Source organism: Leucopleurus acutus, assembly GCF_964270905.1.
Source record: "Leucopleurus acutus genome assembly, chromosome: 10".
Classification (NCBI taxonomy): Eukaryota; Metazoa; Chordata; class Mammalia; order Artiodactyla; family Delphinidae; genus Leucopleurus; species Leucopleurus acutus.
In genome coordinates, this window is record NC_139153.1 from 103,100,357 (window position 1) to 103,115,885 (window position 15,529).

The 15,529-nt window shown below is 55.3% G+C and overlaps 1 protein-coding gene across 1 annotated transcript in view; it reads left to right on the forward strand.

Annotated features, from left to right (window-relative positions):
* Positions 1-443: 443 nt before the first annotated feature.
* Positions 444-15,529, forward strand: part of SLC22A23 (solute carrier family 22 member 23) — a 146,024-nt gene continuing 130,938 nt past the window's right edge. Inside the window, exon 1 of the mRNA XM_082847535.1 lies at positions 444-1,167. Within this exon, the coding sequence (XP_082703661.1) occupies positions 535-1,167 (633 nt within the window). The 5' untranslated portion in view covers positions 444-534. The remainder of the gene's footprint in view (positions 1,168-15,529) is intronic.

Consider the following 15,529-nt stretch of genomic DNA (forward strand, 5'->3'; position numbering starts at 1 on the left):
CGGAGGGAGGCCGCGGAGCCGAGCCGGGGAGCGCGGCCGGCGCGGCAGGCTGGCATCGAGCTCGCGGCTTCCGGGAGGCGCTGGGGTCGGATAAATACATCCCGGGCGCGCGGGGAGCGCGGAGCCGCCCGCGCCGTGCTCCGCAGGGCTCCCGCCGGCCGACACAGGCACAGGCACAGGCGCGGCGCCGCTGCTCCTCCTCCTCACGCGTCGGGCGCGGAGCCGCGGAGAGCGGCGGGCTCGGCCGCCGGCGCCCGGGCCTCTGAGCCGATGAGCGGCGGCGGCTGAGGGCCGCGGCCTCTGCCCGCCCTCCGCCCGGCGCCCGCCGGGGCCGCAGCCCGGGCGCGGGTGGCCGGCCATGGGGGCGCAGTGACGCGCGCGGCAGCCGAGCGTCCCTGCGAGCGGCGGGCCCTCCTCGGCGGCGGCGGCGGCGGCGGCGGCGGCGGCGGCGCCGGGCCCGCGCGCTCTGCCCGGGGCCCCGCGGGAGCCTCCGCTGCGCTCTATGCGCCTCTGCGCGCGCCGCGAACCCGGGCCATGGCGATAGACCGGCGGCGCGAGGCGGCGGGCGGCGTCCCTGGGCGGCTGCCGCCCGCGGCCGAGGAGAACGGCGCCCTGCCGCCCGGGGACGCGGCGGCCTCGGCGCCCCTCGGGGGACGCGCGGGCCCGGGCGGCGGCGGCGACATCCAGCCGCTGCCCGCCCCGCACGCCGCCGGCGGCCCGCACCCGAGCCTCCTGTTGCTGGACTACGACGGGTCGGTGCTGCCCTTTCTCGGGGGCCTGGGCGGCGGCTACCAGAAGACCCTTGTGCTGCTCACCTGGATCCCGGCGCTCTTCATCGGCTTCAGCCAGTTCTCGGACTCCTTCCTCTTGGACCAACCCAACTTCTGGTGCCGCGGGGACGGCAAGGGCGCCGAGCCGGCGGGGGTCACGGCCACGGCCCGGGGGGGCGGCGGCGACCTGGCCAACTGGACCAGCCCCCCGACCACCCCCTTCTCCACCGCCGCCTGGGGGACGGCGGGCCCCCTCGGCAACGGCAGCGGCGCGGAAGGGGGCGACGCGCCGCCCCTGCCGTCCCCTCCGGACAAGGGGGACAACGCCTCCAACTGCGACTGCCACGCGTGGGACTACGGCCTCCGCACAGGCCTGGTACAAAACGTGGTCAGCAAGGTAAGGGCCGCGACTGCCCCGGCCCCGCGTCCCGCTCCCGAGCGTTGTGCCCTCCGCGGTCCTCGCGCCCTTCCCCGCGCCCTCGTGCAGACCCGGGTCCCCGCAGTGGTGCGAGCCCGCGTGTCCTCGCACCTCACGTGGGCTTGCTGTCCTTCCATCCCCCAAACAGATGTGTTTGCCCGGGTGTGAAGCCGGGCTCCAGCAGCCCTCTGCGGTGGCCCTGCCTACCTACGCCAAGGGGCACCTTAGCCTTCCGAGTTGGCACCCAAACTCCTGTCCCAAAGCACACACGGAAGGGGCGCCCCTCCCTCTGCAAAGGCTGGAGCTTCCCTTCCCCATCCTCGAGCTGTCGCTTCATTCAGGCAGGGGTGGCCCGCGGAGGGCAAGGCCTGATGGGTCACCAGCTGGCCCTGGAGGACGCCCCTCTCAAGGTCTGCCCGCTGGAGCCCGGCCCCAGGCTCTGCCCTTTGCCGGGCCAGCTGTCCCCAAGTCTCCCACAAAGAAATAGCCTCGGCCAGAATAGTTCCTGTTCCCAGGTGTTCTTCTGGGCACACCTCAGCCCTCCAGCGCTGGCTTTGGAAACAGACTAAAGCTGACTAAAGAGCTCAAACTGTAGCCAGAGAAGCAAACAGCTTTCGAAGATTCCCTTTCCCCGAGCTCAGTCCTCCCCAGAGGTCGGCGTATTTCACGTTGGACTTCGCCACCCCAGTGTTCCCTCAGGTGTCTTCTCGGGACTGTATCGAACACCACTGGAGTATAGGAAGGATGCTAAGAATTTGTGGCGTTTCGGGACCACCCCTGCTGTCACACAGCAGCCCTTTTGTCCAGGCGTTGAGGTCAGATCCTGGCCAGCTTTACCTGGACATCTGACTTGCTCCAGCCCAGGGGGGCCCTCTAGCAGAGGTGCTGCATCCTGGGAAATGGAGTCGGAGTGTTTGCCAGAGATATGTGGCCGTCATAGAGATGGAGAAGGGGCAGTACTAGAAAATCGATGCCTAAGACAGCTACAGTTTTCTGGATTTCTTAACATACAAGAGAGATTGTATGCCAGTGTGTCAAACAACTTGTGTTATTGTGCCCCTTCTGTGTTTTAAATAACTAATTTGCCTTTCAAAGTAAATGTAGACCTTTCTCCCACTTCTGAGCAGTTCTGGGCAGAGTTTGAAACGCTTTGTTTAAATGCAAGACTGAAATTTGACAGTTTATAATCATCTATGTGCATGTATCTCCCCCCGCCCCAAACGTGTGTTAGTGAACAGTTGTGCCGCATGGATGTGTAAGATGAAACTCTTACGTCATCATAACCCTTGTGTTCAGCTTGCACCAGCCTGGCGAGAAATGAGCTGTCCTCCGGGAACTGTCTGGCTTAGCTGTTAGTGGGGAGATCCTTCTAGCTTGGTTCACCTTGATCCCGCCGGTCAGCCTGTCCTTTGCCAAGGCGTTTCTGTGACTGTTTCCCATCCGTGGAGGTCAATATCTGGTTGTCGTTTACCAGCACGGAAAACTTAAAAACAGTGACTGTTTTAATACTGTTTGTATGTCTGTGAAAGTAAGGATTTGCAACTTGTCAGATACTTTGACCCTCTTTCTAAAGTACAGGAGGAATGATGTAGATAGAGGCAGATGTGTGTAGAGGGTGCTCTGTTCCGGGGTCACAGGGGAGGCCAACTTGGAAGTTAGCCTCCAAGGAGGTGCGTCAGAGTATCATTGTCTCAGTGGTGGGGACCCTGCCGTGGATGGTGGGAGTAGAAAACTAGAGAACAGTTCTTGAAAGCAGGCTATGGAGACGCCTTGGAGAGCCGGACAGGTATTGCAAGTGAGCACTCGAGGGGGTCAAAAATGGCACGAGGGCGTGCAGCATGGTTTGGGGTGCGTCAGTTATGTACAGCTGACAAGGCAGTCCGGGAGGTGAACACTTGGGGGCAATAGGTAGAGACGCATTTGCCTGTAAGATAAAGACTAAAAAGGACATATTGATTTTCACGCACAAATAAGATCTAAATAAAGGACTGTTCTGTTCCATAACCAATGCTTTCAAGAGCTTTTTAAGCACATTTTGGCTCGTACTGAGGCCGGCTTTCTCCTCTGATGGTGGTGTCCGCTGGATCCTGTATCAGATGTACAGACGTGGAATGCATATTGTGATGGGTGCTGATTCCAGAGGTCAGGTGCCTGTCAGCTTGGCTTGCAAGTGGAAGCAGAAGTGGCAGGCTTCTCCTTCTGTCAGTGGATGAAAATTCAGGGTCTGAGAAGTTGCCTTTTGTACCATCTTCCCCCACTGAGCGCCGCGATCTTCCCACTCACAAAAGCCCCGTGCGATGTCTTTATCATCAGACTTCCTTCAGCAGGTGTGTGCCTCCCTGCGATAGAGGGCCAGTTCTCTCCTCAGGTATTAGATGGGGAGGGGGATACAGAAGAACCACCAGGCACATATTACATTATATTAAATATATGTTTTAGATACATATTAATATCTATATCATATATTGTATAGTCTAGTATACAGGCTATAATAGCGTTTACACACGTGAAACTGTCAAGGCAGATAGAGTCCCAGGTTGTTATAATTAAAAGGGGTCTTGGAACTGACAAGAGTCTCTCCCCTCCTGGGTGGCATCCCCGGCGTGGCTGTGCCTTGCACAGAACCCCGTTAGCTGGTTAGTCTTCCTTGCAGAGAGTCGTGCTTTTTGGTGGACATAACTCGGGTCATCTCATGCCTGTTTGTGCAGCTCTCTCCTCCGAATGATTCTTTTTCCTTCATATAATACGTGCTCAGATACCTGAGGATACCCAAGGACTGGTTTCTTCCCTGGCTAAGAAATCTCCAGCTTCTTCAGTCCTTCCATACGGGACAGAATTCACCATTCTGCTGGGTCCACGTGGCATATGTATCTCTTAAGCATGGCACCCAGAACACAATAGGCATGGCCTGCGTGTTCTGATCAGAAGAGAAGACATTGGACACTTCACTAATGAAGCTTACAGTCGATCATTAAGGCTTTCAGTAGACGTGTCATCTGTCTACCTCGGGGCCTCGACGGGATCCCGTTATGTCAGGGCTTTCTCAGCCTGTGCTCATGTGACGTGGGGCACCATGTAGGTTCCATCTTGCTAGTTTGGGGTTATTAGATCTCTCCTGTTAGGATCTTTTTCGTTTCTGTTTTTTGCCTTGGTCCCTGGTATTTGTTAACCGGAATTTGCAATGCCTTCGGAATAGTAATAATGATGATGATGATGATGATGATGATGATGGTGGTGGTGGTGCCGGTGCCACCACCTTTCTTTTGTGCTGCCCTATAAAGTCTTCAAAACATTTTCACCTGTTATTTCCTTTGCTTAAGAATGTTGAGCCGTCCAAGGCAGTCTTAACACTGAGTGTTGCCTTGGATTTTAAGTCAGTTCACCAGCCTTGAGTGGACCAGAAAGTTGGTCCTCAACTTCCAAATGCCGTTCATTGCTCTGCGTCTTATCCCCAGCCGCGTAGAAAGATCGTCAGTGCTTAACATAACTCTGCTGACTTTAAAATACTCCTCCTGGTGATTTGCATGGTTTATCTTATCCTGCAGTGTTCAAAGTGAACCCTTGTTGGTTTCTAGTGCTCTCCACTTCCTTGAATAACCCCTAGAATTTTGCCTACCATCAATGTTAGCAACACTCTCTTTCTGTGCGTGAAATTTAAGATGTTTATCTCCAGTCTTCTAATATTTTTTCTGTTCACCAAGAATTCTCACAGGTTGCTGGCCTTTATCCTGTAAGCAACCTGAGAGTTGTTTAAATACCCCAGGAAGTAATTTGAATTCTTTTTCTGGGGCTCAAGATTAGAAGTTATTTAAAGTGACTCAGTACGATTTAATTAGAGTGAAAAATAATTACAATGTCATCACAATAGGAATATCTTTAGAAATAACTCACCGGTAGATCATCCTAGTGTGATTTTATTTCGTGTGTCTACTATATACAACACAACAGTGAACATCTTTGTGCGTGACTGTGTTTAGAAACTTACTGAAATAGACAATGCATCACATGGGACCAAAAGCAAACAGTAAAAGTAACATTTCTCGCCATCTCTGCCTCCAGTTTCCCTCTTTGGAAGCAGCCATGGCTGCCAGTTCCTTATGTATCCTTCCAGAAATATTCCAAGTATATTTTCATTTATATATTTTCTCTCACAAGCTGTTCGTATACACTGTTTCAGACCTTTTGTTCACCTGTGTTGGGGATGGGTGCGTATCAGTACAGGGAGCCCCTCACTCTTTTCTGTGTAATAATTTAACAAGTCACCTTCCAAGGGGGCATTTCGGTTGTTTCCAGTCTTTGTTATTACATAATATATAATGAAACTCCCCCACACATGAAACTTTTAGAAGTGGAGGGTCAAACTGGGCTGCATTTTAATTCGGACAGATGGTGTCAAAGTGCTCTCCATAGAGATCTTATTGCCCTTTCACACTTCCATCCATAAGGTGTGAGGCCCCACTCCCACACCCTCCCTGACCCAGGGGGTTGTCATACTTTTAAATGTCTCCTCGTTTGACATGTGAGAAATTGTTGTTGTCATTTGCATTCTCTTTGTTAGGAGGGAGGTTAAATATCTCTGAAATCTTTTGAGCCATTTGTGTTTCCTTTTCTTTGGACTGTCTCTTCGCATCCTTTGCCTTCTTGTGTGTATATTTGGGGGGGGCGTTATTTTCTTACTGATTTATAGGAGTACTTTATGCATAAAATAAATGAAGCATTTTGGATGTTTTGTAAATGGTTTTCCCTGGTTTGTTGTTTGTCTTTTGATTTTGTTCATGGTATTTTTGTCACGCAGAAACTTCTGGTTTGGATAGAGTCAAGTGAATCTTTTATGGTTTCTGGGTTTTGTGGTAGATTTAGGACTTCTATAATCCTGGAATATTAGGGAAAAAAACACATTTTCTTCGAATATTTTTAGGATCTCAGTACCTTTTTGATTTGGTGTTGTAGGTGTCAGATTTGCTTCTATTGAGGCATTAGGATGAATTGCTAGGAAGGGAAATAAATGCTAGGTCAGTGGGTATAACAGCATTTCTCACAGGCTTCAACTTGCTCATGACGAGCTCCTAAGCACAGAATCTGGTGTGGTCCTCACTGATGGAGACGCCGGAAGTTGCACAGTTGCTAAGCAGCTCTTCCATCTTTTGGGGGACAGCGTTCGTCCCCAGGTCTCACCTTTCCTTCACCTTCTTGCTCTGGACCAGCTGCAAAACCTCTTGTCTTTAGCGTTGTTTTGCAAGTCTCAGTTCATTCTGGCCTTCAGTCCCAGGCAGGATCGAGTCAAAAGTTGATGTCATTTAAAAACACGTTGGGCACCAAATGTCAGTCCCGGTGCGGGAGCCGGCTGGGCCACACATTCAGGATGCGGGCTGGCGGCTGGGAGCCGGCCACGGCCACGGTGAGAGCGTTTACACCGTGGAAATCTGCAAACACTGCACACCTGGGTCTGTTTTTCTTCCGAGAAACAGTTGTTAGGCAATCATCACGCCACTGAGTGTGGCCCTGGGCCACTCCTCTGTTTTTTCCTAACCTCTCCTTCCCTCCCTCCTCCCTTTCTCAGACGTGAGTGCGGATTCTGGGCCAGGCCTCGTGCTTCGTGTTGGGAATGCAGTGCTAGGCGGAAATAGCACAGCACCTACCGAGCTGATGGACTAACAAGCGAGGCGCACCTTAACTAATCATCATCACTTTTTAATTACAAACTGAGTTAAGTGAGTGGAAAGAATGGGAAATGAGAGAGAACAGAGAGCCTGGCCCAGACAGACTGGCCTCAGTGATGAGACTGACGCCTGAGGAGGAGAGAGGCAGAGGAGGGGGTGGGTGTGTGTGCCTTTCCCTCCGAGAGGGAGTGGCATCTGCAGGGCCTTGTGGCCTGCGGGAGCCTGGGGCTGAAGGGTGCAGGGTGGCTGGGAGCACGGGGATGGGGTGACTCATAGCCATGAGACGCTGAACTCAGCCAGCCGAGGGATGGGTAGGGAACAGGGGCGCCCAGGGAGAGAGCCTGTGGGGTGAGGAGAGGGCTGGCGCTGACCCTGCTTGGGGCCACAGACGGGCAGGGGGGAAGCCAGGCCCGCTTCTGCCGGAAGGAGGCCGCTGGCCCGAGGCGGGGGCCTGCGGAGGAGCCATGGAGAATCCCACTGGCCGGCAGGTTCGGACCAGGCCTTGGGCAAGTGGGTCTGACCCTGTTGCCGGGCTGTTGATTGGAGAAGCACCGGCCCTGGAGGGTTCTAGCATCTTCTCTTGCCCTCTGGCTCAAAAGGGGAGGGTGCTAATTAAGTTTCCACAGGGCCAAAGGACCCTGAGATGGGAAGCCATCGGCTAGAACTGACTTCATTCAGCCAGCTTCACCTGTGCCCAGCACCCAGTGTAGGTAAAAGTGCCCTGGGCACAGCGAGCTGTGGTGTTATCTTCGAGTCCAAAGTTCAGTTCAGGGAGGCTGGGGGTCATTGACGTGTCCAGAGCCGTAGCTGTAGGGTTAGAATGGCTCACCTGCTCACCCTGCAGGGTGTTCTTGCCTCCGCCCCAGGGGCCCCGCCCCGGGGGGGGGGCTGCCCTTTCTCTTCATCTTTACTGGCCAATCAGAGACGGTCCTGCTCCTGCCTGAGGAGGGGCGTGGCTGTGTGCTGTGACCTGCGGCTTCCGCGGTGGGCTGTGCAGACCTCTCGGGCAGTTTCCCTAATCTTTGCTCCCTCTGCCTCTGAGCCCACTTCCTGGAACCCTTTTCTCCGTCCTTCTACTTGCTGGTCCCTGTTCATCCTTCGGGTCCGCACGCAGTGCCCCCAGCACTGGCTGTGCGTCTGTCCCCGCTCTACCCACCGAATCCTCAGCAGAAGTGTCTGAGCGCACCTGCGCTGGTGTCACGAGAAGAGCGGAGCTCTCTAGCTTTGCAGGTGTGGGTTATGACCCGTTCACCTGCAGGCGCCTCGCGGGTAAAGTGGGCTCAGGGCTCCCTCCCCTCCCCTCCAGGAGACACTTGGAAATCTCAGATTCCTCTCCTCCTCTTCTGTGGGGTAAGGACCGGCTGAACGAGTCAGGTCAGAAATGCTTAGATGAGGAGGACCTGATAAGCCACATCTGGAAGGGTGGTTAATTCCATGCCGTTCCGAGGTGTCTTTCGCCTTCGCCCAGAAACTGATGACGTGGGAAGCCGGGTGTGCCCTTCAGACGTGACGCCCCAATGCAGGTGGCCTGAGGGGTCCCGCCAAGGTGGACCTCCAGGGGGTTTGTCTGAAAGACCCTTGAAGGGGTTGGCTGGTTTTCAGAGTTCTCATGTGAAAACAGAGCAGGCCTCTGGCCGCAGGGCTCAGGGGTCTGAAAAGGAAAGGGGCTTCCTGGCCGGTGGGGGCCCCAGGATGGGGTGGGGTGCTCTGTCATTTGCACCTCCACCTCCACCGAGGTCGTGGGCCAGACATCTGAGTCCGTGCCCTTCGATGGAGGACCGTCTACCAAGTTAGAAGTCTGGGTTAGCTGTGCTGGGGGGAAGCGGATCGGAGAGAAAGTGGAATTGTAAAGCAGGGCCGAGGGTAACCCGAGCCTTGACCGCAGGCATCAGGGAGCTGCCTTCAGGGCAGGTGCAAACGGGGGAAGGGCCAGGCTCTGTAGAGAGGCCCCTGCCCACCTGGAGTGTTGTCCCTGCTGGGTCTGTAGGAGGCATTGACCCTGACCTCCATGGTCCAGACTTGGCTCTGCGGTCTCTGCTTCTCTCAGCGTTTACCCAGCGCTGGTCATTACATACAGGCTGACCCCCCCGCGAGACAAGTGGCCTAGAGAGTCACAAGCCTGCCTTTCTGGGAAAGGGGGCAGGGTTATGGGCTGATTTAGGTGGATTTCCCCTACAACAAGTCGTTGCTGAAATAGAACACCGCCCGAGGGCTCTCAGGTCGTCACTTGCACCGTATGACCTGCCGTCAAACCCTCTCTTCTCAGGACTCGTTTGGTTGCAAGTAATGAAAACAAATTCCAAATTACATTAATTCACAAAAATAGAAAAGAAATTGACTGGAAAGATGCAGGGATGGCTCAGGAAACCTAGGCCGGGATCTGAGACCAGAAAGTGGGACAGGGGTTGTTTCAGAGCCCTTGTGGAACCCACATCAGTTTCTCCTGAGATCAGCTTCCCTCCCGCCTCCGGACTGGCTTTTGCTCACCTGGTCCCTGGTCAGGCGGAGGCCAGCACCCCTCTGTCCAACACCAGATTCCTGGGCGCAATTCCGATGTCCAGCTGGGGCAGGACAGGCGGGTTTCAGAGCACAGGGTGCAGTTACCCAGGGCGGGGGGACCCCTGCAGACCATGGGGTGGGGGGCAGCAGTAGCTGTTTTTCACTGGGGCGCGGAAGAGACTAGAGATGGATCTTTTGGGCAGTTAATGGAGGATAAATGAATGTTGATGATTTAACCCTTAAATGCTTTAGACAAAGGACTCTTTTTCTTCTCAGAGACTCAGGATGAAACTTACCCGGCCCCTTAAGCTTCGTGTGGAATTGGCAGGAACGCCCCTCCTGAGGCTTCTTTTCTGGAAATAGGTATAGATGCCCTCAGCCATTAGCTCCGGATCAGAGGGGGCTTGGAGCGAGCCCCTGGGCAGACGCTGAAACACGCAGCAGAGTGTTGCCTCGGCCCCTGCCCCACTCAGGGCGGGTCTCCTGGTCTCCCCAAACCTTTCTTCTAGTCAGGACCAGCACGAAACTTGTGGGGCCCCAGTGCAAGATGAAGATGCAGGGCCCCTTGTTCGTAAACGATTCCCAAGACCAAGACGGCAGCCGCAGAGCATTAAGCCACATGCGGCCCTTCTGAGCTGGGCCCTGCTCCTGGGGACCGCCCCCCACTGCCTGTCACTGTTCACAGAGCCGGTGTCACCACCGCAAAGCTCATCAAGTGTTCCCCGTGCCTTTCTGCGTCTTCTTCCCCATTTCACGTCCTTCTGCTTCTCCACTCCTTTGCTGTGTCTTTTTCTCGGTTCCTTGCAGTCAAAGTATCACTCACTTTTGCAGGGCCTGTTTTGCAGAGGCACAGCCCTAACCGGTTTAGTTCTGGGTGTATAGTTAGCTTAGGGCCTGCAGTGGCACCAGGGAGGCAGGAGGCTCCTTACATTGGAAACCCTGCTCCAGAAATGAGACAGTTTTCTTATCTGAGCAGTGAACCCATAGCTGAGTCACAGGAGCCTGTGGGAAGGAATGTCAAGTCCTAAGAATGCGGGTTAAGTGTTTATCAGCCTTTTTTTTTTTTTTTTAAAGTGGGGAAGAGGGTCAGTCTTTGTATCACTTAATCCTGCTAGCATGACAGTCACACTTTATTTCTTAGCATCATTTAAAGAGTAAGTGTAGGGCTTCCCTGGTGGTGCAGTGGTGAGGAATCCGCCTGCCATTGCAGGGGACACGGGTTCGAGCCCTGGTCTGGGAAGATCCCACGTGCCACAGAGCAACTAAGCCCGTGCACCACAACTACTGAGCCCTTGTGCCACAACTACTGAGCCTGTGCTCTAGAGCCCACGAGCCACAACTACTGAGCCCACGTGCCACAACTACTGAAGCCCAGGTACCTAGAGCCCATGCTCCGCAACAAGAGAAGCCACCGCAATGAGAAGCCTGCGCACCGTAACCAAGAGTAGCCCCCGCCCGCCGCAACTAGAGAAAGCCCGCGTGCGGCAGTGAAGACCCAATGCGGCCAAAACTGAAAATTAAAAAAAATAAAGAATAAGTGCAAAGGCTGTAAACCAGCCACAAGCCTCCCAGGGGTCATGTTAAATTAAGGATGTTAGACACTCAGCCCCACAATCTGCACTACAGACTGTTTCCTCCCAGATTAGATTAAAAGCTGCTTTTTCTGTGTGTTTAAAAGATGCTTTACAAATTGGGCACCCTTGGTTGCTTCATCCTGAGGAACGCCACTGTTCCCAAATGGGTATACACGAGCATTTGCAGCAAACACAAAGTTTTTGTCCAACTTAAAAAATTTCTGTGTAACTGTGGTAAAGTATACATAACGTAAAACTGACCATTTTAACCATTTGTAGGTGCACAGCTCAGCGGCATTAAGTACGTTCTCAGTGTCGTGCAACCATCACCTCCATCCTTTCCAGAACTTCCTCATCTTCCCGAACTGAACCTCTGTCCCCATTAAGCACTAGCTCCCCTTCTCCCCCACCCCGGCCCCCGGCCCCCACCGTCTAGTTTCTGTCTCTGTGAGCTTGACTACTTTCAACCCCTCCTATAAGTGAGACCATTTTTTGTCCTTTGTGACCGGCATAGTTCACTGAGCATCATGTCCTCACGGTTCATCCACGCTGTAGCCCGTGTCAGGATTTCCTTCCTTTTTAAGACTGAACAGTAATATTCCATTGTGTTTATACCACTTTTGTTTGTCCATCATCCGTCAGTGGACACTCGGATGGCTCCCTCCTTGAGGTGCTTGTGACAGTGCTGCTGTGAACACAGCTGCTGCCCTACGTTTTGAAGACAGTTACGTACAGCCCCTCCCCACCGCCTGTGTTGACCTGCCCCTGCTTCTGCTCTCGTGACATCTGCTCCGTGGCAGGCCTTGCTCCGCCCTGGGTAGTGACCCAGGTGGGCAGAAGCTCGTCTGTGCCCAGAGAAGGAGCTCCTGGTACAGCTGAGACCAGTGTCAGCTGGAGGGTTCTGGGCGTGGTGTGAGGTGGGAGCTGAGGCATGGGGCACAGAGGTGAACACACCTGGGGAGGTCTGTGCTCACCGTCCGGGGGGGTGGGCGCAGGGGAGCAGCGCTCACGCCCAGCTGTCCACGCCGTGTCCTCAGGGTCCCCCAGCCCTTCCATCCATCCTCCGCCCTTGAAAACTATGGCTGTGGCCCTTCCCAGGGCTTCTGACCGAGGGCCTGTCCCTCTCGACGTGTCTGCCCTTGGGAGGTGCCAGTGCTGCCTGGTCCCCGCCGCACCCGGGCCTCGAGGTCTCATGCCACAGCCGAGTCAGGCTGGTGATACCAGATCCGCAGACGGCTTCAGGGACGTCAGGCGACCTGTCTGTGGCCTTAGCGGTGACCCTTCAGTCCTCAGCTCTCTCAGGACGGGTGCGCCGCCCGGATTTCCCGTCTGTCTCCTAGCTGCTCTCCTCCTGGTCTCCTGCGAGAGTCCTTTTCGTCGCTCACCCGTTAAGGTCATTCCCGGGTGTCTTAGCTCCTTATGGGCCGAGAAACAAGCCCCACAGACGGGGCGGCTAAGGGAACACACATTCAGTCCCTCACGGTCTGGGGGCTGGAGGTCCAAGATCAAGGTGGCAGCGGGGCTGCTTCCTCCGAGGCCCCTCCCCTGGGCTTGTAGACACCACCTGTTCCCTGTGTCCTCACACGGTCGTCCCCCTGTGTCTGTGTCCTCATCCCGCCCTTACAAGGACAGCCCTCTTCAATCAGGGTCTACCTCAGTGCCCTCATTTTGAGTGAATTACCCCTGTAAGGGCCCATCCCCAAATAGTCACATCTGAGGTGCTGGGGGTCAGAACTTCAACACAGGAGAGTCTTTTTGGGGTGGTGGTGAGGGGACACAGTTCAGCCCGTAACAGCTGAGTTCCAGCACACAGCCTGAGGAGGGCGGCCCCAGAGCTCTGCCTGTGCCTCGTATCTCCCCAAGGCCCCAGGCCTGCGTGTTCCATCGCCAGCAGGACTGGCCGTGTCCTCTGGTCTCTGATCTCCTCCACCCCCCTTGCCTCAGATCCCAGTGCTTTTGTCCTAAGTCGTAGCCGACTGGCTCTTCTGACTCCCTGCTCAGTCTTTGCTGTGCTCCCTGGCCTTCAGGGCGGAGTTGGGCCTGGTTGGCGGGTTTTCACGGCCGCCGCCTGCCTCTCCTGCCACTGTCCCCACCGCCCAGCACCGGGACCCTGTGCTCTGGCCCCGACCCTTCCTCAGGCAGCCTCAGCCTTTGCACACGGTGTCCTCCAGCCTGGAGTCCGCCTGCTGGTCACCCCACGCCTTCTCCAGGCCTTTCCCTGTGCCTCCGCTCCAGGCCCAGCTACGCGCCCTGGGTGCCTGGCCCTGGTAGGTGCTCGCCGCGGTGAAGGTGGCTGGGGGCTGTGGCCCTGCCGGTGTGGGGTGTTAGCCGAGTTGATTCTAGGACGGCAAGAATAGAAAGGGGAGGACAGAATCACAGGTCAACTCAGGCCTGAAGTCCAGGTTCAAGGAGCTGTTGAGGACCATAAAGGGTGATGTGATGTATCTCAAGTAGCAGCTCATCAAACTGGAATTCAACCTGGGCTCTGGAGCACATTATGTCTTTTTTTTTTTTGGCGGTACGCGGGCCTCTCACTGCTGTGGCCTCTCCTGTTGCGGAGCACAGGCTCCGGACGCACAGGCTCTGCGGCCATGGCTCACGGGCCCAGCCGCTCCGTGGCACGTGGGATCTTCCGGGACCGGGGCACGAACCCGCGTCCCCTGCATCGGCAGGCAGACTCTCAACCACTGTGCCACCAGGGAAGCCCCACATTATGTCTTTAAGGCAGTGTTTTTCAGAACTTTTAGTCACAGAATCTTTTCTTCTAATGGAAGCTGTGGATCGACAGAATTGGTCTTTCTGGATCTAGGACTGGGGCCAGAGGTGGTGTCTGGAAAACCTAGACTCGCTTGGGGAACTTTGGGAAATACCTGTAGGACCCAGGCACCAGCTGTTTAAAAAAGTTCTAGGACATCCCCACGTGGTGCGGCTCTTCCCCAGCGGACACGTGGCCGTGTCTGGAAGCACTGTGGTTGTTACGCAGAGGCGGGGGGCTGCTGACATCTGGTGAGCAGGGACCAGGGATGCTGCTGTACGTGGTACGATGCATGGGACCGCCACCCCCAGCAGCGAAGGGTGATCCAGCCCCAAGTGTCCGAAGCGCCAGGTCTGAGACGTCCTGGTCTCAGCTAGTGTGGACGTGCGTTGTGTTTCCTGACCCCACCCAACAGATGGCCAGGGCTCAGCCCGTCTGAGACCGAGGCTCCCCTGTAAGCCAGGCAGGAGCTGCAGAGTTGCCAGGAATGACCCCTCAGCTGGGCGCCCTGCCCCGTGGAAGAAGGGTCTGCGGAGCGCATGCGTGCTGTCACCCGAGCCTCAGCCCGCCCGCGGCCAGGCTGCCGGGGCAGGCACGTTATGAAGCACCAACCCGTGCGTTCTACCTGCAGATGGATGTGCTGACGACCCTGTCGCTTGTTCAATAGGCCCTTTGAACCTCTGCCTAGAATAATGGTTCATTACTTGAAAGGGAAACATTTATATGCAAGTAAAAGGTATTTATTTTCTAAATGGCTCTAATTCGGACTAGCCTTTTCCATAATGCCCATTAAGGTGGTTTGATAGTGTTTTCAGGGGCAGGCAACGAGAGCCGCCCTGTGGGACACAGACACCGAGCGCTCGGGGCTGGAACGGAGCACGTTTTCGGTATCAGAGTAACTGAGCAGGGCGACCCTTCTCAGTGCAGGCGGTGAACCTGCAGTGGTCCTAGTGTGACATCCCCCATGACACGTGTCCCTCTGAAAGTCAGCCTGTTGGGGGGTGGTCACTGCAGCTGCTGGCCTGGGGCCTGTCCACTCACCGGAGCCGACCCCGGGCCCCATCTGCCCGTCTTCCCCAACCAGCGAGATCTTTCCCTCCTTAGACGCTCACAGCGCCGTCTGTCTGTCCCCCTCGCTCTCCTCCTTCTAAGGGGTCTGTGCTCGGCGTCCTTGGTGTCCCTAGGAAAGAACCATCCAAGGCTGCGAGCGGGGAGACCTCACCGAGTGTTCTGGGGCCGGGGAGTGTCTTAGCTGGCTCTCAGAAGTAACGTTCAAATGGGAAATAAAGATGCCCTGACCAGTGGTCACCCAGTGAGAGGTAGAGAAAAGTGAGAAGGTGACGCGTCTCGTTGGGGCCTGTGCACAGCCTGGAAGCTTCTGGAGCTGTCGCATGGTGGGCCTGTGATCAAACCTTCCAGGTTCCAGGGTAGGGTTTTGTGTTATTTCATTGTAAAAGGAGATTTATTTTTAATCTTTCTTTCTGGGAAGTCCCAGAAGAAGCTGCTTTTCAAAAATGGATATCATCAAGGTTATGAGAGTATTTGGGGTTTTTTTTTTTTGGTTTTTGTGTGTCTGCTGATAACAGGTTTGAATTGAATTGAATTGTGGTTTAAGTATAAGCAGTGGTTTCTCTCCTTAGTTTCTCACCTGCCATCTTGCTTTTCCCCATTTGTAACTCTAGTCCTCTTTTTTTTTTTTTTTTTGCGTTACGCGGGCCTCTCACTGTTGGGGCCTCTCCCGTTGCAGAGCACAGGCTCCGGACGCGCAGGCTCAGCGGCCATGGCTCACGGGCCCAGCCGCTCCGCGTCATGTGGGATCCTCCCGGACCGGGGCACGAACCCGCGTCCCCTGC